This window comes from Phacochoerus africanus, chromosome 1 (assembly GCF_016906955.1).
Source record: "Phacochoerus africanus isolate WHEZ1 chromosome 1, ROS_Pafr_v1, whole genome shotgun sequence".
Classification (NCBI taxonomy): domain Eukaryota; kingdom Metazoa; phylum Chordata; class Mammalia; order Artiodactyla; family Suidae; genus Phacochoerus; species Phacochoerus africanus.
The window spans coordinates 139,733,502-139,754,934 of NC_062544.1; the positions used below are offsets into that span (position 1 = coordinate 139,733,502).

Genomic DNA, 21,433 nt, shown 5'->3' on the forward strand with positions numbered 1-21,433 from the left:
AGCATTGTTTAAATGTACTTGTAGCAAGTTTGGATTCATTTATCTGAAAGTTTCTGTGCTTCTTGAAAGAGGGAGTTCTCAGATTCTGGGTTACAGGCCCCCTTTTCACTCTGAAAGATTATTGAGTACTCCAAAGAACTTGTGTTTTTGCAGACTATATCTACCAATATATACCTATCAGAAGTTAATACTGAGAATTTAATTTAGTACTTTCTTTTAAAATGACAGTAACATAACCAGTGCTTGTTAACATAATGAAAATATTTTAAGAAAAATTTAATTTTCCAAACAAAAAAAAAAGTGCCATTGTTTAGGTTTTGTTTATCTCTTTAATGTTTGTCTTACCCTAAGAGAGCTAGATGCTTGTACCTGCTTCTGTATTGAATCTGTCATGATTGTTGTTTTGGTTGAAGTATACAAAGAACATCTGGTCTCACGCAGTTGTGCAGGTGAAAGGAAAAGCCCTCATGGGCTCCTTGAAAGAGACTTGGGAAACCCCAGTGGTCCTTAGACCACACTTTGGGAACCATGGGCCCAAAAGAATATTCCCATTGCCATTGATGGTAGGGGCATGTTTTGAGAGCTTATAGATACAGATATTGAAGCCAAGCAAGCCTATGTGCCATTCCTTACTCAGCCACTTTCTCAATCTGGACTTTAATGACTCTGGATCTCATCTGCAAAACGGGGATAAAATGACACTACACTTTCAGGTTGTTATGAGGTTGACAAATATATATATAAAAGGGATGCTGATTGAGATATTCAGTAAACACGTAGCATCCATGATTGGTAGTATTTTACACAGAAGGTGGCTAGGGGATGGAAAAAGGGATGAATTCAACCCAGTAAGTGAACCTTCAGAGAAACACTAGGCAGTGACTGAGCTGAGGATTGAAAATAAATGTAAATAAATTAGTCTGTTTCAGGCTAGATAATGGCTTGGTTCATTGGGTGGAAGTAGGCTTAGTGAACCAGCCTTAAGGCCTTTTTTTAAAAATGAACATGTTGCTAATTTCCAATTCTTTTTTATTCCTTGATTTATTTCCCAAGTTCTGAAATGACTATACCACATCTGGGAAGAAAAGAAAAAATGTGTACTTTTATAGAAATTGGTTATTAGCAATAAGACAGTTGAACCAACCCACACAAAAAACATATAAATGATGGCACAGAAAAGTTGTGCTCTTTGTGCCTAATGAACTGTATGTGTTCAGGAGGAAAGAAGTTGGCAGATTAGGGAAGGCTTCATGGAGGAGGTGTTTCTGCAGAGTGAACACTGATTAGTGGATGAAGGGGAGAGAACATTCTAGAAAGACAAGATGTTATGAATAAAGATAAGAGGCAGGAACTGGCTTACTAGATTTGAGGACAAAGAGGATTCTTATTTGACAGGAGCAGTGTGTTCACTGGGCAGGCTTGGAAAGAGAGTGAGAAAATTGGATGGAACCACATGAGAGATTACTTTAAATAGCCTAAAAACATTAAATGATGGTAATGTTCTCTTAGTTCATACATCATTTACAGTGAACAAAGCACATTCATGCATCCTATCCTATAATCTCACTCATGGATTACTTCCTACAATCATATCTGTTTTATTTATTAATAAATGCCTGTTAATAGAAAGAAAAATACCTGCTTTTGGTTGTCTTTAAGTGTACCTTCATGAAGTTGGTTGTTATATTCCATAGTGGCTTATCCTTGTTGTCTGTGAGACCGTTGGCCTGATGGCACCTCCTCTGCCCTTGCCAGACATGAAAATGCCATGTAACTTCCAAAGAGATGAAGAGACCATCAGTAGGAAAGTCTGGGAGTTCCTGTTGTGGCTCAGCAGTAACAAACCTAAATAGTATCCAAGAGGATGCAGGTTTGGTCCCTGACCTCACTCAGGAGGTAAAGGATCTGGCATTGCCATGAGCTGTGGTGTAGGTTGCTATCAAAGATCAGATCTGGTCTTGCTGTGGCTGTGGTGTAGACCTGCTGCTACAGCTTTGACCAGACTCCTAGCCTGGGAACTTCTATATGCCACAGGTGCAGCCCTAAAAAGACAAAATAATAATAATAATAATAATAATAATAATAATAATAATAAATTAAAAAAATAGGAAAGTCTGATGTAAAGCACTAATTAACAGAGAACCCATGGAGTTCCCATCATGGCACAGTGGTTAACAAATCCGACTAGGAATCATGAGGCTTTGGGTTCGATCCCTGGCCTTGCTCAGTGAGTTAAGAATGTGAGCTGTGGTGTAGGTCCAAGATGCGGCTGGGATCCCGCGTTGCTGTGGCTCTGGTATAGATCAGTGGCTACAGCTCCGATTCGACCGCTAGCCTGGGAACCTCCATATGCCGAGGGAGTGGCCCTAAAAAAGGTAAAAAGACAAAAAAATTTAAAAAAAAATAACAGAGAACTCAGGAGATCCAAGAATTCAGATGGTTCAAGTGGTAAGTAAAGGTTTAATTAAAGGACTTTAGACACCGTCAAATCCAACCTCCCCTCAATTCAAATTAGAAAACTGAAGTCCTCAATCTCCAGGCTCCAAATTCAAAGCTCTTTTTAGAAAAAGACAAGCTTCAGATACCTCAAAATTGTATTTTCAAAGTGGATGTGTTGTTAAATTGCCACATCACTTCTTTTTCTTCAAAGGGAAATTCTCAGTATTTAAAGCAATGGAAGGCAGTTCTAGTTGAAAGATACCCCTCTGTGCTTCATAGAACTGAATCTGAATCCCCTTATTAGGCTGATGCTTGCTGTTGTGTAGGCTCTAAGGAGTGGAGAGTATGGTTGTGATGGCGGAATAGGGTATCAAATTTGGACCCCACCACAGAAAACACAGGCATTTCCTATTAAGCTGATCCTTCCTTTCAGTGGATTTTGCAAATGAGAAATCAGGAGTTTAAGACTGTAGTGGTAAATTGGAAAACTCTCTATAGTAAGCTTAGAAAGTGAAGAGGTCACGTGCCAATACTGGGAATATTAGATTCAAGGTAGAGTTATTGAGACTATCTCAATAATTCTGTCAACAGTCCAAAATTCCAGGCTGGAGATCAAGATTTGGGAAGCAACTATGTTATGTACATGGTGAAATAAAGCCAAATAATTATCTTCAGGCTCATAAAGCTTGCTACCAATATAAATCTTAAGTAACTTTAGCCAAACCTCTGCATTCCATGGGGATGATTCACCTTCTCCAAGGCTGTGTAAGCAACCAGAAATAATTTTGAATGGCTACGAGTCACCATTGGAGTATCAGTGTAGATGGTTTTTCCCCATTATATCCTTGCTTTTAGATTTTTAAATTTCTAAGGTTTAAGGCTCATGATACCATTTCTTTCTATTAGAGATTTCTGGTTTAGACAGCGAGAGAGGCAGATACCTCTGAGAATTGTTTGACCACTAAGTTCAGATTATATCTGTCTGTATTATAAATTGTTATTGGTTGAGATGCTTGCATGACTCCAGCGGCTCGACTACACATTGACTTGGGTCATTTCCAGCAGTTATTGAACAGAAGATTGAAAGAAGAGCTTGTTCATCTATCCAAGAGACTAACAGTGTCATAGGGTCAAATAAAACACAACCATTTAACCTTATATTTGAATTTGAATCCTAAAAACAAAACTTGAGATGTTTTAGTGGGAATATTCTTCTATTCAAACTTTGAAAGATCATAAAGGCCAAAACAGATGATACTGTTTTAATATGTGGATGCAATTAATTCTGTTTTAGTATTTGGGATTTAGACATAAGGCATCTAGACCTAACTTCTGAAATAATAGGTTGGAATCAACCTGTTCAGGCCTTCTTGGAGCTATTTTTTATCCATGGAAGTTTTTTACTTTTTTTTTTTTTAATGTTTTCATGGCCACACCTGAAGCATATGGAAGTTACTGGGCTCTGGGTCAAATCAGAGCTGCAGCTGAGGCCTAAGCCACAGCCACAGCAACACCAGATCCAAGCTGCATCTGCAACCTATGCCTCAGCTTGCAGCAATACCAGATCCTTAATGCATGGAGTGAGGTCAGGGATCAAACCTGCATCCTTATGGAGATTATGTTGGGTTCTTAACCCTCTGAGCCACAGTGAAAACTCCAGAATGTTTTTATTGCCATATAATTATAAAATGTAGTCAGACCTAGATATTAAGCAATGAATACCATGGACCCATATGCATTATAAACAGTTTTTTAAAGGAAACAATATTTTCTGCTATGCACTAAAATGGACCGTATGTTATCCAATGAGTTTAAATTGAGTTAAAAAAGAGAAGAGATACATAGAGATAAGAACAATTTCCATCAGACATAGGACTTTTTCCAAAAAACTCCCCACCTAGATATGATTCATCCAGTGTAAGTGAGTAGCAGGAGAAGCCTTCACTGTGTGGGCTTTTGCCTTGTAGATATGCAATTGGGATGTTAAAAGAAAAATTATCTCATTCCTTGCCATTTATAGAATATGATATTCCATTCCTGATCCTCCTGGGCCCATGTCCAGATATTCACTTCAAGAGGAACATGTTTATATCTTTTCAAATTTGGCTCTTAGGAATTAATTTTGCTTAAAAAAAGAAAACAAAAAGGAAAGTACCTGACAGTGTCTCACAAAGGCAGAATTCATTGTTGATTTCACCTTGACCAGCACAAGTAACTACCATTGAGCATTCTTGTCAAGAACCTTAACCTCCATAACCCTCTTGGAAGAGACAGAATGAGTCCTCAGAAGTGTTTAATTAGTTAGAATTTTGCAAGGTCTTTTCAAAATCCTCTCAAAGCCCTCCCTTTCCTTCCCCATCTCCTTTTTGAGATTGCAAGGTTGTGCTTCCAGCTTTCTATATTTTTAAAAGAAAGCAATGAATAAGCCCAAGAGTTACAGGAAATCTATGACATTGAAATCTCTGTCTCTGCACGTGGTTTTGATGTTTCCTTTTTGAACTCCAACTTGACATTGCTTCATAAGTTACATTTGCCCTTCCTTTTTTTTCCCCTTCCTTTCTCTCTTTGAAAAGTTTGGTTTAGTCGTTAATATTCCACATAGATTTCTGTAGCTTTTCTTGTTTTCTTTGTTTTCATAAACTCTGTGGGGGGTAAATATTCAGCAGGTTGAATGTGAAATCAGGCACACAACGGCCATTAGCCCTGTCAGAGTTACACATCAAATTCTCCAAGCAGAGAACTGAAAAGGTAGCTACTTTTTGAGGTCCCTTTGCATTAACAGCAAGAAGATAAAGAACACTGGCAGACTTTCAGCTCTTTCAAGGATAAAGGTTATAACCCTTCGTTCAAGTTAATGCTTGTTGATGTTACAACTTTTTTCTAAAGCTGACCCTTTCAGCCTCCCCTCATCTGCAGCAATGTATCATCCCCATCAGTGCATGATTTGTAAAATTGTATTTTTCTCTTTGAAAAACATGCAGTTGCTTATAGATGGTAAAAAGGAAAAAGCAGTTTGTATTCACAGCCCTAGAGACCTCTGCTGGTTAAGTGACTTGTTGAATGTTTTTCCAGTTTTGCTTATTGAGAAGGTAAGATAGCCTGGCCTCAACACTAGTAATTGTCTTTTGAATTAAAGGTAATTGGTAGCCTCACAGAATAAAGATACTGAGGTCAAGTCAGCCAAGAGACATGTCAGGAATACTGAGTGGTGTCTTCTAGTTAAATGCTAATATCAATTCTGACTATTAGGTTTACATTGCTGGTATTACCCTATGGAAGTACCCTGTGAGAAAATAACACTGCAGAATGATAAGTGTGTTTTTCTCCTATATGAACTTTGAGCTGAAGGTCTTCTGCCTAAATATGGTTGCCATTACATTTACCAATAGCGTGGATTGTGCTTTAGGGAAAGCCTGATGTTGATGAAGACATTTTATGGAATGTGGATTAACATTGTTTTTATTTTCCTTAAGAACAAGGACAGGAAATATGCTTTCCATTGAAGCAAGAGAAATGTGGCATAATTTTGGAGAAGGGAGTGGTGTAGGACATGGGTCAATGTGAGAATTAAGTGTTGTCTTGAATTCCTGTGTTAAACTGTGGGCAGGACCTAATTTCTTAGGAAGAATTCTGTTAAAAAAAAAAAAACACAAACGGGACTCATTTACAGATTTGGGATTCTAGAGCTACACACTTCTGGTTAGCATTCTATCCATATGAAATAAGTCAATAATAGCAAATGATGATAGTCTTGAAGGAGAAAGTAGTCACAAAAATTATCTGCATGATGCATCGACAGACATCCAAAAATGTAGTGGCTTAAATAGGAAGTTTGTTTCTTTCACATATGTCTCTCCAAAAATAGTCAGGTGGGTCCAGAGCTGCTTTGCTCCACAAGGTCAATCAAGGTCCAGGACTGGCAGGTCAGCATTTCTATTCTATGCAAAAGACTTCATCTCTGAGCCCAGAGCATTTCAGTGGTCACTTTGTCCAATCAGTGGGAAAGGGCAATGAGAGTCCAGGGCAAGTGTCATTAAGTCAGTAACCTGCAAGTTGCTCTCATCACTTTCACACATAGCATATATTATTGGTATGGGCTTTGTGCCATGGTTACCATACCATTCATTCCATCTGCAAGAGTCTGAGAAATGCACTGTGTACCTAGGAAAACATGAGCCCAGCTGTATATGGTATGGTGGTGGTGGGAGATTTCTATTAAAAGGAAAAAAGGAGGAGAAGATACTTGAGAGGAGGAATTAATTTTACTATATGGCTAATGGTAGTTTTATTCATTCTGCCACTAGTGATGAAAAAAATCAGCCACATGGGCTACAAAAACAGGACATTCCCAGAGTTGGACAGAGGATGGGGTGTTTTCTAAAAGTACTTCCTGAACTTCTAGCCAGGCTTGTAATTTGTGTACTCTCTGGAAAAGAATTTTAGTATAAGCCTAGTTTTATCCCTTGATTGTATAAGATAAACAGGGATTGAATATACACTGAATGTACATCTTTGCTTTGTGTACTGCTATAGCTCAACCTAATTGGATTCAAAAGATAAATGACATTCATGTGGCCATTGAAGAAAATATCTTCTGGGAATGTAAAGCCAATGGGAGGCCTAAGCCTACATACAGGTGGCTGAAAAATGGTGATCCACTGTTAAGTCGGGTAAGCAAATGGATGATAATTGTGTCTTGATATTGACTGCAATGTTTAATGGGGCCCCGTTGCTATGGAAACAGAAAAATGACCAGTTATTTCCAAAGTAATTTGCAACAAAATGCCATTAATTGTAGAAAAAGTGAAAGTGAATGCAGTTGATAAATAGAAATTATACATAAATCCAATTCTCCAGCCTTGTTCAGCCTTGTTAGGCATCTGTACTGGCTCTCTCTTATACTGAAGATCTGGATCTGTGTCTGCTAAGACACAGGCTTGTGTGTACACTAAACAAGAGTGAGTGAGTCATTCAGACTTCTCAGCATCCAAATTCTCACCTTCAATGTGGTTTTATTCTTGTCTGCTGTCTGGGGAGACTGGTGGACAACATGGTCAAATACGTTCACCAGTAAACATCCACTCTGCCTCAAAGATGAAGTCATAACATAAGGAAACACATGTTTAACATCTCCAATGCAACAGAAATAGAGCAAAACTAAAAGTGATGATAGAGACTGGAGGCTTCAGGCTGTAGACCTGGGGGCAGGCAGTGGAGAGCTCAGGTATAAAAAAAATCCTCTCTAGAGACAAGGGTATGGTATCCTTATAACTAAGACTTAAGAGAAAATAACAGCCAGATTGCTGCCAGGCTAAATAGGACACCATAGAATAAGAGAAGTAGAAGGTACCAATTGTGCCCCCCTCTACCTCTCCCTCACACCTGCCCCTGGCCCTGGACGAGCGCTGCAGTAGCATCCTTGCAAGTCGGAACCTGAGAGAAGCCATGAGTAGATCTGTTTTTGGACCAGCACCCCAGGGACGAGGTGGAAGCAGGCCCAAAACTTCTAAGGGGGAAAAGACAAATAAAAATAACTCCTTTTCAGAATAAACCCATACACCAATATTCCAAATCATATGAAAAAAAATTTTTTTTTTTTTTTAAGAAAGGGAACCAACCTATAGAACAGTCTAACAAAGAAATAGGAACAAGTCTGTTTAGGATGCTCCAAGAGATTAGTGAAGAAATCATGCCCATAAAAATAAACAAGACATTTTGAAAAGATAAGCAGATCATTTTTTTTTTAAAGAATACCATAGAAATCTTAGAAACATAACCATTTAAATACAGATTCTACTGAGATGATTCATTTTGTGAGGGGAAATGATAGGTTATAGTAATATTCATAAAGGACTTGGAAGGTGTGCTTCGCAGACAACTTCAGCAAGTGTTCATCTCTCCTACCCAACCATTAAACACACTATCTCATCTGATATTCATCAGGAGGAGATAAATGCTAACTTATCAGTAAATGGGCATAAGTGAGCATTTCACCTAATATCGCATCATTAGTAAGTCACGTAGCCAAGATCCAGATAGTAAATGTCTCCTGGATTCAGAACTACCAAAGTTTGCCTGAATAATGTTTTCAAAACTGGTTACATGGAAAATTTCTAAAGGAAGTTACGTAGGGGAGGAGATATGGCACAAAAGGAAGAAAAGCTTAAATCCTCTTTGAAAGTATTTCAGAAATAGCCCTGTGACTTTGGATTTTCTCAAAACAGACTCTGAAGCAGCGAATTGCCTGCAGAAGGTATGTTGGGAGTGCTTTCAGGGGGCCTCACCTCTGAGGGAGCCCATGAAGCCAGATTAGGAGGGAGAATTTAAACAATCATGTAATTTCAATAGAGGCCCTGAAGGGGGCGCTCTAGAGCAGGTGGCCTTTAAGTTAGTTTCCCAAATTGAGAGGAGGCCCTGCCTTTGTAACCCACATTGACCAGTCATTGAATTTGGGAAGTTGCTTCAGCCAAGGGCACTTTCCAGAAACAGACTCAGCTGTGCTGTCATCATACTTCACACCTGAGGGAACTAGTACCTTGCTTGTGAAAGGAGTACCTGATAATAATAATAAAAAAAAAAAAGAAAAAAAAAAAGAAAGGAGTACCTGGGAGGTAGAACACATTATGAGGGGAGGCTCCTTTACAGGGTACAGAATGCCTGTCCACCGGGAGCTGCCTCTGACAGAGAGCTCAGAACAAAGCAGGGGAGGACCTCAAAATGAGGAGCAATTGTGTCCAGTTTGATTTTCCTTCTGTTTGTTTCTATTGAATCCAAATCTTAATTGAAATTTGACATTTTCCTCAGGCTCTAAGTTGAGAGCCAGTTTTTCTTGCTCAGTTTCCTCTCAGGGAAGAGTGCCTACTCTGGGCACTGTCTGGGTTATCAGTGTGACAGGCAGAAATAGGCTAATGTGATGAACCTGGTCCATTCCCTGCCACCCACAGGGAGTGGACCAGTCGCTTGAGGATTCTGGCTCCCCCATGATTCTCTCAATTCTAGAAGCCAAACTCAAATCGCTAGAGTGTAGGAATTCAGGTAACTGGCATTTTCCTCTCCTGTCGCTGGAGGATTCTGGCTCCCCCATGATTCTCTCAATTCTAGAAGCCAAACTCAAATTGCTAGAGTGTAGGAATCCAGGTAACTGGCATTTTCCTCCCCTGTCGCTGGAGGATTCTGGCTCCCCCATGATTCTCTCAATTCTAGAAGCCAAACTCAAATCACTAGAGTGTAGGAATCCAGGTAACTGGCATTTCTTCCCTTCATTTAACGTAAGGGAACGTAGATGCCTAGATTTGGGCCCAAACCTAATATGGTGTCCACCCAGCTAAATCACAGCCCTGAGGCAAACAGAAAACCACTATGTCTTTATATATTGTGCATATTTAAATGGAAGGTCCCCTAGGAAAGTGGAGATCCTTTGGGGTACTTATAAAAATTGGTCATGCAGGTTGCCTTGCCTCAGGCTGATGAATGGGGATGGTCTGTTGTTCCATACACTGATTTTGCTTTCTTCAGATTTGCTAGTAGCAGATGGTCCAAAGCTTAGATCATGCCACCGACAGCAATCGAGTAAGGAACGTTAAATTATTAATACCTACTCTTTTTCTTAGTAAACTTCAACCGACATTAAATATTTGTCTGCTTCATCTGAGATTACAATCCTGTTAACCTTCAAAATGTTGCCTGCTCATAATTTGAATGTTTTAACTACTCTAAAAAGTAAATTTACTTGCATTTCCCAGCCCCTTTTCACCTCCAGTTAGCACAAAGAAAACCTTAGAGGGAAAAAAAAAAGGCATTTTATTTTATTTTCAAGTTCCACTCTTTAGAGGAGAGATTAATCTGAATGGTTTCCCTATTAAATCAATGAAAACTCGAGAGAATCCTACAATTTAAATTCCATTTACGAGCTGATATATAGGTTGTTTCATTTAGCATTTGACCTACCACAAATTTAGTTGACAGACAAAGAGGCATGTTATGTAAATTGCTTATATGATGGCTATTTTCTTCCCATTAGGCCCCTTTGATACAGCATGTAGCAAAATTGCCTTAAGGTCTCAGTTGCAGAAGGTCATTGTTTTGTATTCCTCTTTTCTTTCACAGGATAGAATTCATATCGAGCAAGGAACACTCAACATAACAATAGTGAACCTCTCAGATGCTGGCATGTATCAGTGTGTGGCAGAAAATAAACATGGAGTTATCTTTTCCAGTGCAGAGCTTAGCGTTATAGGTAAGTCTTTATGTTAGAAAGAAAAACACTCTTTAAATCACTGAACTAACATGTGCTTTGCCAGGCATAAGTGTTCAATCCAAGGAAAAACGGTCAAGAAATCTTTAGACTGAAAATATTGCTCGAGAAACAAGGAATGCATTCTAGAAGCAATAGTAAGAGATCACTTTCTAAATCAGTTTCTTCTGATGCTTACAAAGGGGGTAACACAGTTCCCTTGGCTCTCATTTTTATTTTTCTATTGACCCCTCTTCCAAATTGAGCAAAGTTTCTGAAGTGCTTTGGAGTCTGTTGCTATCACTCTGATAGGGTGCAAACTTGAGCTTGGAGAGCTTGGTGTGGGAAGGTGTATTTGAACAGCTGGCAGAGGGCATCTTGTTCTTTCACATCTGAATTTTATAGACTGCGCAAGTGGTCTGCCCCTCCAGCTACATCTCTCACCATGTGCCCCTCTCCCTTGGCTCTTCAGCAATGCTAACCGTTCTGTGCTGCATTTTCACCACCCTCCCTTCCTCCACAGGCAATGGCCCACACTCTTTCCTCTGCCTAGAATGCTTCTCTGTTCCTTCTTCATTTCACTGCCTCCTTCCTAGGCTCCCTCTTCTGGCTCCCTGGGTGCTTCCTCAGGAAGTCACTCCTGGCTCTCTGCCAAGGTCAACTCCCCATTATGGTTTTCATCCTGCCCTTTAACTGTCCTTTCTATCAGATGCTATCATTGCCTTTTACATATGTTTGTGTGATTTTTCTGTCTTTTTCTCTTAACTGCACTTTAACTTCCCCATGATCAGGACTACATTTGGTTTAACTTATCATTTAATCCTCAGGACTCAATACAATATTGAAGCACATAGTACATACTCAATAAATAATGAATGGGTGTAAGAATGACTGGTGAGTGATGGAGTTGAGAGACTATCTTTAAAAAGGAACTAATGAGTTAAGTAAGTCATTGAAAACATAAGTAAATTAACAAATCTGTGGACAGTGAAGAAAAAAAATTTCAGGCTATCAATTTGCATTTGTCTCCTAGAAAAATCTTGCCTCTGACTTCAGGATTTATCTAAAGTATCTAAGCACCAGTTCCTCTTAGGGAGAACATAATAGAAAGATTAAAACTGGAGTTCCCATTGTGGCGCAGTGGAAACGAATCTGACTAGGAAACATGAGGTTGCAGGTTCAATCCCCGGCCTCACTCAGTGGGTTAAGGATCCAGCATTGCCGAGAACTGTGATGTAGGTTGCAGATGTGGCTCAGATCTGGTGTTGCTGTGGCTCTGGTGTGGGCCTGCAGCTGTAGCTCCGATTAGACCCCTACCCTGGGAACCTCCACATGCCACGGATGCAGCCCTAAAAAGACAAAAAAAAAAAGAGAGAGAGAGAGAGAAAAGAAAGATTAAAACTAAGAGAAAAGTAACACGCACAGAAAGAGTTGATTCTATAAGTCTTGATAATTTGCCCAGTTTCCATAAATCTTCATAATTTGCTCAAATTAGAGTCTTAACTTGAATTTTTTTTTTTTTTTTAAACTGCCCTGTGGCATGTGGAGTTTCCGGGTCAGAGATCAGATCTGAGCCACTGTTGCAGTAACACTGTATCCTTTAACCAGCTGTGCTGGGCTGGGGATCAAACCTGCATCCTCGCACTACAGAGATGCTGCTGATCTCATTGCACCACAGGGAGAACTCCCTGACTTGCCCTTTGCACCTCACTCCTTGGTGCCTAGCATATAGATCCGACATTGATAAGTTGAATGTCCTTCCACCCTGTGCAAGGTAAAAAAGGAAGGAAAAGCTTCTGCCATTGTTCATCTCACCAAGTTCTTTACTTGAACCAACATCCTATCCAAGACAAGAATTTGTGAGAGTTTATGAGGCTGCAGTCTTTTTCAGAGTGGCCTGAGAGAATTCTGCGCTCCCGGAATAATCATCAGCATGGCTTGACCTCCTGTAAGGAAGACCTTTTTGGAAGCCTAAACACATGTACTTGCCATCATATAAATGTTGAATACAGTAATTCCAACTTTCTCCAGGACAGGCACGATGGTCCCACCCTGCCTGGGGTTGGTTATGATTATTGGTAGTTGGAACTGATTGTTTTGAGCACGATTCACAATAGTAGATTACATAGGATTTTTTGCAAAAAGAAATGTATTTTTTATTAAACCTTGTGTCACTTGGTTAGAAGAAGAGCGAAACCTGAGGGGACGTGGCCTAAGGAATAAATCACATTGTGCTAATCCCCCCTAGGGTTTGTGGGTAAGTGCTTGCCAATTTATAGGTCTGGGGACACCATTATAATTTTAAAAGATTTTGTGGGTGCCTTTGTACAATAAGAAAATCTGCTAGTATCAAATGACTGAGAAGCATGGAATATAATCATGGGATAAAGACAGAGGATGACTAAGTCAAGTAAGAAAGGCTGTGAAATGAGCACCTACCCACAGCTGAACATAACAGTATATATGAGATGGGTATGTGTATATACAGCCATCTCTATCTGTCTCTCTGTCTCTTTATCTATCTATTCTATCTAATCTATCCATCTATCTATGAATCTGCCAAACTAACTACCTGCCACCTACCTATGTGTTCATCCATCTATCTATCTGCTTATGTATTTATCTATCATCTATCTCTCTATCTAATTATCTATCTCTCTATCTGATATACATATCCCAGGATCTTTACCAGATCCTTTCCCATCCTCCCACCCAGGGTTCAAGGCCTATGGGATGGTAGTCACTGCTTCAGCTCCTACATTCAGAGGCTTATTTCAAATCATTTCCATTTGGAACTAATTCCAAATAAATCACTGGTCTGAGGCCGTTCGTACATCCCTTGAGATCAGCAAGCTGGAGCAGTGAAGATAAGATGAAAATGCCTGAGAAATTATTTAGCCCCCCCCATCTCAACCATGTTGAATTTGAGAACAGTAAGACATGTCATAAATGATACAGGAAAAACAGTAGTAAAAATAGTAAGTCTTCCAGAAATTTAGGGTGAGAATTTAGTTAATGGACTGGGCTAGTCAGCTGAGCCTTAAAAAATAATTTATATTTATACAGGGCAAAAAAAGGGTGGGGGGACCAGGAATATTGCAAATCATAGCAAAATGGCTTGAACAAAGGTTTAAAGTTTAAAAATCTCTGCATAGTTTCTTGCCCATGGAGAATCCTGAATGTTCTTCAAAATATTTGATTAAAATACAAAAAGCATGTAGGCAGAGTTTAAATTTGAAAGAGAAAGATGGAAATTTTAATCAAGGGCCAGTTTTGGAGGATCTTGAACAACTCAGAAGTTCCCTCTTTAATATCTTACTTTTCCTGCCACCCAACCCCTCCACCAAAAAAAAAAAAGTACATTAATATATTCCAAGTGAATTGAAGGGAAGTTAAGTATCGAATGGGTAATTCCCTAGAGTCCACCTTAAATGAATGAAGACATTTGACTATGTAAAAATACGTACACATTAATATTGGTTAACTTGGGTAAGCTCTAGTATGAGTGTTTTCACAAGTCACTTTGTTTCTTACCAAATGGTAATAGTTTGACTCTTAATGAATCAAATAACTGGTTAGTTACTCCCTCTATTAGAATCTTAGGTAGGTTGAATTGAACAAAGAAACAAAATTTAAAAAAGATACTTCAGTGCAAGGAAGGAAAAAAGAGGATATTGGTTTCAGCTACCCATCACACATCAGTGTCCTCCAATCCTAGAGAGGAGATTCCTTTTCAGGCCAGGTAATAGCTCTAATGTCATGAATAAGAGATGGTTAGGAAGCATATATTTAATAGGCTTTTCCCTTGGTCTTGCTTTATGGGTTCTGTCTTGGGTGTTTAATGTATATGTAACATATCTACGTTTAATGAATTGAAACTGCTGTATAATTAACTTAGGTGCTGGGTGATTTATTCACTGGATGGGCGAATGCCATACAGAGCCATTTGCCTTGAGGTCAGCGTGGTAGAGTAGGCCTGGGTCTGTCAAATAGAAATGTCCTTGTTTGTGACCAACCTGCTACAACTAATAGTACATTATTCCTCAAGGTGAGTGTTCCCAGATGTTCCATTGGATTAGCCTGTGTTGTGGATTATGTTCACTGCTGTGATGTATGCTCATAGGCATCCCTGAGATGCTACACAGTTCCCTGAGTGTCACATCATCTCATCCTTCTCTCCACACATGAAAGCACTGGAATTGGAGTGAATGGAGTCTTATAATCATGGGGAAAATTGAATCTGTAAGAGAAAGCAAGCTAGGGGATGGAGGAGCTGAGTCTTGGGTGAAGTCCTATCCCATCCTGGAGGGAAATACCTGGGGCATAAACTCCAGCTCAGAATTATTCCCACCCAAGGCAAGTAGGCCAGTCTTTTTTAAAACCTCTGTATCAGTCTTTCATTGGGCTGCCCCATTGAGGTGGTGGTAACTGGCAGGGCAGATAAAGCAAAATCTCTCAATTTCCCTGAGAAGGGTCAGCTGGAGGGAGTAAGCAGCCAATGCTCACAGAAGCTGGGGCCAGAAATAAAGAATGTGTGAGGGCACCAAAAGAATTCTCTGCAGAAGACAAGTAAGTGTGCCAGAAACAAGATGCTTGGTTACTTTGTCCAGTTTGCCTGGGTGGTAACGGGCAGTGTCACCAGAGTATCTTTGATTTTGAAATGGGATGATTGTTCCTAAGAGCAAACTCGTGTCTTCCCAGTGGTCTTCAACATGACCTGACTTTGCCAGGAGTATATAAGGGATTAGAAGTATCCTTGCTCCAAGGAGTTCCATATGATGGTTCAGGACCCTGGGGATTCTCCTGGCTTGTGTGGTGGAGGACATCAGACCCTGGCAGGACACTTCAATACCATTAAGAAACCAATGGTCCAATTAAAATGAGGTGCAGCCTTAAGCAATTATTTGGCTGATTTGGCATTTGTCCCAATGTTTGGCTTGCAAATTAGGAAAACATTAAGGCTCAACTAAAAGTTATTTCACAGGGACTTTCACAAGTGCTCATCTGCATCTAAGTCTGATTTCTCAACTGCCTCATTGAGCCAGATTACAAAATAGTCAAATGGGCTGAGTGTGATCAGCATCCAGTGAGAGGATGGATGCCTTTCTTATCCTAATGTAGTCATCTAGGCAGGAACCTTACTTAGCTCAACATGAAGAGGGAAAGCTATGCCCTTGGATCTCAAATTCAAATTTGATATCTTTAACAGGTTACTAAGCCTTCATTTATCAGTAAAAAGAGTGGGCTATTTCCATTAAAACTAAAAAAGATCACATGTGAAAACTTTTTGCAAATCTAAAAGTGTTCATAGCAATATAAAGAAGTGGTTTTATTTTGCTGAGTTTTGTTTGTTTGTTTCTCTTTTTATGGCCAAACCTATGACATGGAAATTCCCAGGCTAGTGGTCAACTTGGAGCTACAGCTGCCAGCCTATGCCACGGCCACAGCAATGGGGGATGTGAGCCATGTCTGTGACCTACACCACAGCTCCTGGCAAAGCCAGATACTTAACCCACTGAGAAAGGCCAGGGATCGAACCTGCATCCTCATGAATACCAGTTGGGTTCATAACCCACTGAGCCACAATGGGAACTCCTTATTTTTCTGTTTTTAACTAATATCCATACCAAAAGCCTTTAATATAGACAGCCTAAATTCTCCAGTAAACCCTGTTTCTGTGGTTCTCAAGTTTGCTGGAGATTACAGTCATCTGGGAGCTTTGTAATAGCCCATACCATACCATCCTCCATGCCAGCTAATTCAATCTCTGGGCCTGGGACCCTGGGCCTTGTTATTCCTTAAAATTGTCCAGGTATGATGACAAGAGAATTACTGTTCTAACTGATCAGATCAGAAGGCAATTAAGTTTACCTATAGTATTGATTCTCCAACTTTACCATGCATCAGAATCACTGGAGGACTTGTTAAAACACAAATTACTGAGCCCTACTTCTAGAATTTCTGACAGCAGTGCTGGGGTAGAGCTTGAGGATTTGCATTTCTAACAAGTTTCCAGGTGATGGTGAGGCTGCTGGTCCAACACCACACTTTCAGAACCACTCTCCTAAAACTGGAAGTCTAGCCTCAACTGAAGGGGTTGTTTGTCTATTTGTTTGTCTTCTATTTTTATGACCACCCCCATGGTGTATGGAAGTTCCCAGGCCAGGTAGCTGCAGCTTCAACCTACACTGTAGCTGTGGCAATGCCAAATCCTTTAACCCACTGTGCCAGGCCAGGGATTGAACCCTTGTTTCCGCAGTGACCCAAGCTGCTACAGTTGGATTCTTAACCCACTGCACCACAGCAGGAACTCCTGTCTTTGTTGTTGTTGTCACTTGTTTGTTTTTAAGTTGAATATAGTCTACCTAGCACAGCTTCTGATTTGGATCAGGACTCTGAATCCAAAACCCTTCTGCAGAAGAGAAACATCGGGCATCAGAGACTCCACCCATGTCTGAAAGGCCCCATTTTACCACAATGGTGAATTAGAATTAGGGCCAAAGACTGACTTAGGCTGCCATGTGAGGACTGAGCTAAGATGCTCTTGGCGTGGTTCTGGTGGCATAAAGCCAACTGAAGGGGTATACTAAAATCTGATAAATATTTTGATACTCCCTTATGTCATTTCCCCCAAAGAAATGCCTTCAGTGAATTAGAATTTAAAATATAACTCAGGATTTCAGCCTAAGGCATCACTAAGTCTTGAAACCATGTATTGTCAGCTCTCTGCATCCACAAGTTCCAATGTGGACAGATTCAACCAACCATGGATTTAGAACCTACAGATACTGAGGGCCACCTGTACTGTCCTACTACCAAAATCTCTTGAGTCCTCTGTTAAACTGCTGTGAAGGCATAACCCATTCTGAAGTCCATAGTTCTTTATAGAAAAAGGATTTCCAATAAATTTTTAAAGTATAAACTCAGGAGGAAAATTTGTCTTTTCAAAAATTATATGGTTTTGGGAGTTCCCATCATGGCATAGTGGAAACAAATCCAACTAGGAACCATGAGGTTGAAGGTTCAAACCTTGGCCTCGCTTAGTGGATTAAGGATCTGCTGTTGCCATGAGCTATGGTGTGGGTCACAGATGCGGCTCGGATCTGATGTTGCTGTTGCTGTGGTGTAAGCTGGCAACTGTAGCTCCTATTGGACTCCTAGCCTGGGAACCTCCCTATACCTCAGGAGCGGCCCTAGAAAACTGTGTGGCCCTAAAAAGCAAAAAAAAAAAAAAAAAAAAAAGAAAAAGAAAAATTATATATGGCTTTGGGGTTTTTTTTTGTTTGTGTTTCCTTTAGGAGGAATTTTTGTTTGTTTGTTTTTATCAGTCAGAAAGAAATATACTTTTTTTTCGTCTATCTACCATATTGACCTGTCTTTGGCTTCTAGAATCTCCCTTTATTATACTAAGATTGTTTCCTACCCTTCTAACCTTCCTATGCTTGATTTCAGCCATATTTTAAATGTATTTGTTACTTTATGTCTTTTATCATTATCCACTGTGAGTCTCTTTGAACTAATGAATAAATAAGTCAATGAAATAAAGTAACTTTTTTTTTTCTCCACTACTTTCTGGCAACAGATTGATTCTATTTTGGTAGGGAGTTTTAGAATTGGTGTTCACAAAAATTTAGCCATGAGTTTCAAACTTTAACACAAGTATAAGTTACTTGGGGATCTTGTTAAATTCAGATTCTTATTTCAAGTCTGGGGTTGGTCCATAGCTTCTGCAGTTTTAACAAGCCCCAAGGTAGTTATCCATGCTTCTGCCCTGGAGATCACAGTTTTAGTGGCAAAAATTGTAGAATTTAAATTTGCAGTACCCCTCTCATGGTAGGTAGAGTTGAAGAGTGTATACAGTTAATAAGCTCCTCCAAATTGTTGCTATGATCAATTAAATTTAGGTGCCACTGGTCTAGAATCTGCTTTAGAGCCCTTTGTTACCCAGTCATAAGCCATCCCAGTAGCACAACCTTCAAACTTATTAAATCAAGTAAGACTTGGAGGAAGGAATAATGACTTATTAGTATAACCACTCTACCTCCAGTTAGTACATGTTTCCATTATTGAACCTAGTGTTGACAAAAGTTCTATTAAATTCTATTAATCATGTGAAACAATTTCTACCAGAAATAGAGCCTTTGTACCAACAACATTCCAGCTTTTTTTTTTTTTTTTTCTTCCATAAGCAGACATTGGCTCTTCTGGGCTCCTAAAGAAATTCATTTGTACTTAGTATGAGACAGGCTGCTTTTACTAAAGCCTTTTGAATGTGGTTGAAAATAAGTGTAGCACAAAGGCAAAACAAACAAAGAAACAAAATAACCTCCTTCATTTAAGTGCGTTATTGAAGGAACATGATACGCATGAGATCAGTCACTCCTGGGTTACATAAACATCACTCATCCACACTGCAGTATTATTTCTCTTTAGCCTGCATGTATAGGGCAGAGCATGTGTAGCTGGAGCCCTTAAAACTGCTAGGATATCATGACTCACAAATCATCAGGACACACATTCTTTGAACAGAATGAACTGGTCAAAAGAACTGGAAGGGGATTGAAATTCTCCACACTGGGTTGACTGTCTGAGAGTACCTGGGAGGAGAGAGGAGACAGTGGTATCATCTCAGAGAAAGGCCCAGATCTGAGGAAAGCTGAATTCCCAAGGTCCAACTCTATCCAGGACCTTCCCCTAAGTATGTATTTTGATGAAGTAAGAAAAGGCTGTTAGGTATTGAAGCCAGTTCTTATTGGCAGGAGCTAAGCCTATGTATCCTCGGTTCAGCATTTGATGAATTCTTTTTGGGGACCTGAACTCAGCCCTGATAGGAGTATTTACACCACAGAAATTGGCAAAGCCCAAGTTCTTTTGTGTTTTGTTTTGCTTGTAGAGCCATTTGTTAGACATCTACCAGCACACCAGTTCACATGGTACAGGAGTACAGTCAGCACTCTGTATCCACCAGTTATGGATACTAACTGTATTCATTGTGCTACACTATTTTATATGAGGGACTTGAGCATCTGCAGATTTAGGTATCTTCCAGGGTCCCAAATCCAATGGATACTGGCTTCTAACGGACAGTTGTATAAACAGTCTGGATTGTTTCTTGGGTAATTCTGCTTCATTTGACTGAGGTATAACCCCAGAGATGATAGAGAGCCCTGTGCATAGGGCAAGAAGTTCAATGAGCCATTTATAACCCTACTTTGAGAAGAGAAATGACTGGGGTATCCAGGCAAAGCATCATAATAAGGGATTTGCCTGCTTTGAACTGAATTCCCAAGTTGTTTCCTACAACATACGTTAATTCAGCACATACTGATTAAACATCTCCTTTGTTCCAAGCATTGTGCTGAGTTCAAGGGATGTACATATCTGTAAAAGATAGCCTCTGCCTTCAAGGAACTGATGATCTAATAATTGCTAATAACAAGTGCTACCATTTCTTAACCACTGGCATTCTAGAAATTCTCATAGTCTAATGACCCTCTTCTGTTAATTCATCAAATATTGTTACCTCATACCAAAGTTGTTCATAATCCAATGGCTTGGCTTTATACTACCATACACTACTTGTTTAACCAAGAACACAAATTTGTATGAGAGTTTAGGACATTTTGCCACCTATAATGAAGTGTCACTCATTTGGATTTATATAGAAAAGTCAGTGTGATTACACATGTTTAAAAATGCATATGTTCTTATTCTCTCAATATAGATGGGAGATGATATATTGTCTTAATGTAGCCTCAAGGGAGGCTAACAAGAGTTTAGCAGCTAAAGCTTTTAAAACGTACAAGAATTATTTTCAGTCAATATGTTAATTAGTAAATAGGAAATGTTCTAAAATGACTTTAAAATATTTTTCTTTGAATAAGAAATATCCCACCCATGTCTACACAATTAGGTTCTGCCTTTTCAAACCATTATAGAAAGAAAAAAAGGCTAAGCCTAATCCTTCTTGTTGGCAGAGAATGTGTTGAGAGATCTTGAAATGGTTCCAGTGCTTAAAAGTATTTGTCAGTTATCACTGTGCCTACAATGCCAACATTTAAGATAAATTCCTCAGTACCACGATGGGTGAGATACTACTACTCAGAGGTAGAAAGGAACTCACTGATGATACACACAACCTGGGTGGATCTCAAGAGCATTATGCTGCCTAAAAAAAAATCTTATCACATAATGCATGATTCCACATACATATGTATAAATAACACTCTCAAAATAACAAAACTGTAGAGATGGAGAACACTTCCCTGTGGAGGCATGGGAAGGACAAGCAGGAGGGGGCTGGGTGTGGCTCCAAAGGGATAGGATGAAGAGATGTTTGCAGTGATGGAGGTATTCTCTACCTTATTTCAGTGGTGGTTATGTAAGTAAGTTGAAGTGTGTGATAAAATAACATAGAACTCTACACATTATATCAGTGATCAGTTTACTTGCTTTGATGTTGTAGTACATTCACATAAGATGTAACCATTGAGGAGTTCCAAGTTAAGGCCTGGGCTTTGTCTCTGTGAGGATGCCAGTTCAATCCCTGGCCACACTTAATGGGTTAAGGATCTGGCATTGCCGTAAGCTGCAGCATAGGTTGCATGTGCAGCTCAGATCTGCTGTTGCTGTGGCTCTGGCAGAGGCCACGGCTGCAGCTCCAGTTCAGCCCCTGGTGCGGGAACTTCCATATGCCACAGGTGCAGCTATAAAAAGAAAAAAGGGGGAAAAAAGATGTAGCCATTAGGAGAAACAGAATGA

The 21,433-nt window shown here is 39.7% G+C and overlaps 1 protein-coding gene across 4 annotated transcripts in view; it reads left to right on the top strand.

Annotated features, from left to right (window-relative positions):
- The window catches only part of CNTN4 (contactin 4), a 985,539-nt gene that overhangs the window by 818,891 nt on the left and 145,215 nt on the right, over positions 1 to 21,433 (top strand). For all 4 annotated transcript variants that reach the window (XM_047779322.1, XM_047779348.1, XM_047779332.1 and 1 more), the window contains 2 exons: positions 6,973 to 7,109; positions 10,546 to 10,675. In XM_047779322.1, coding sequence (XP_047635278.1) covers positions 6,973 to 7,109; positions 10,546 to 10,675 — 267 coding nt within the window. The remainder of the gene's footprint in view (positions 1 to 6,972; positions 7,110 to 10,545; positions 10,676 to 21,433) is intronic.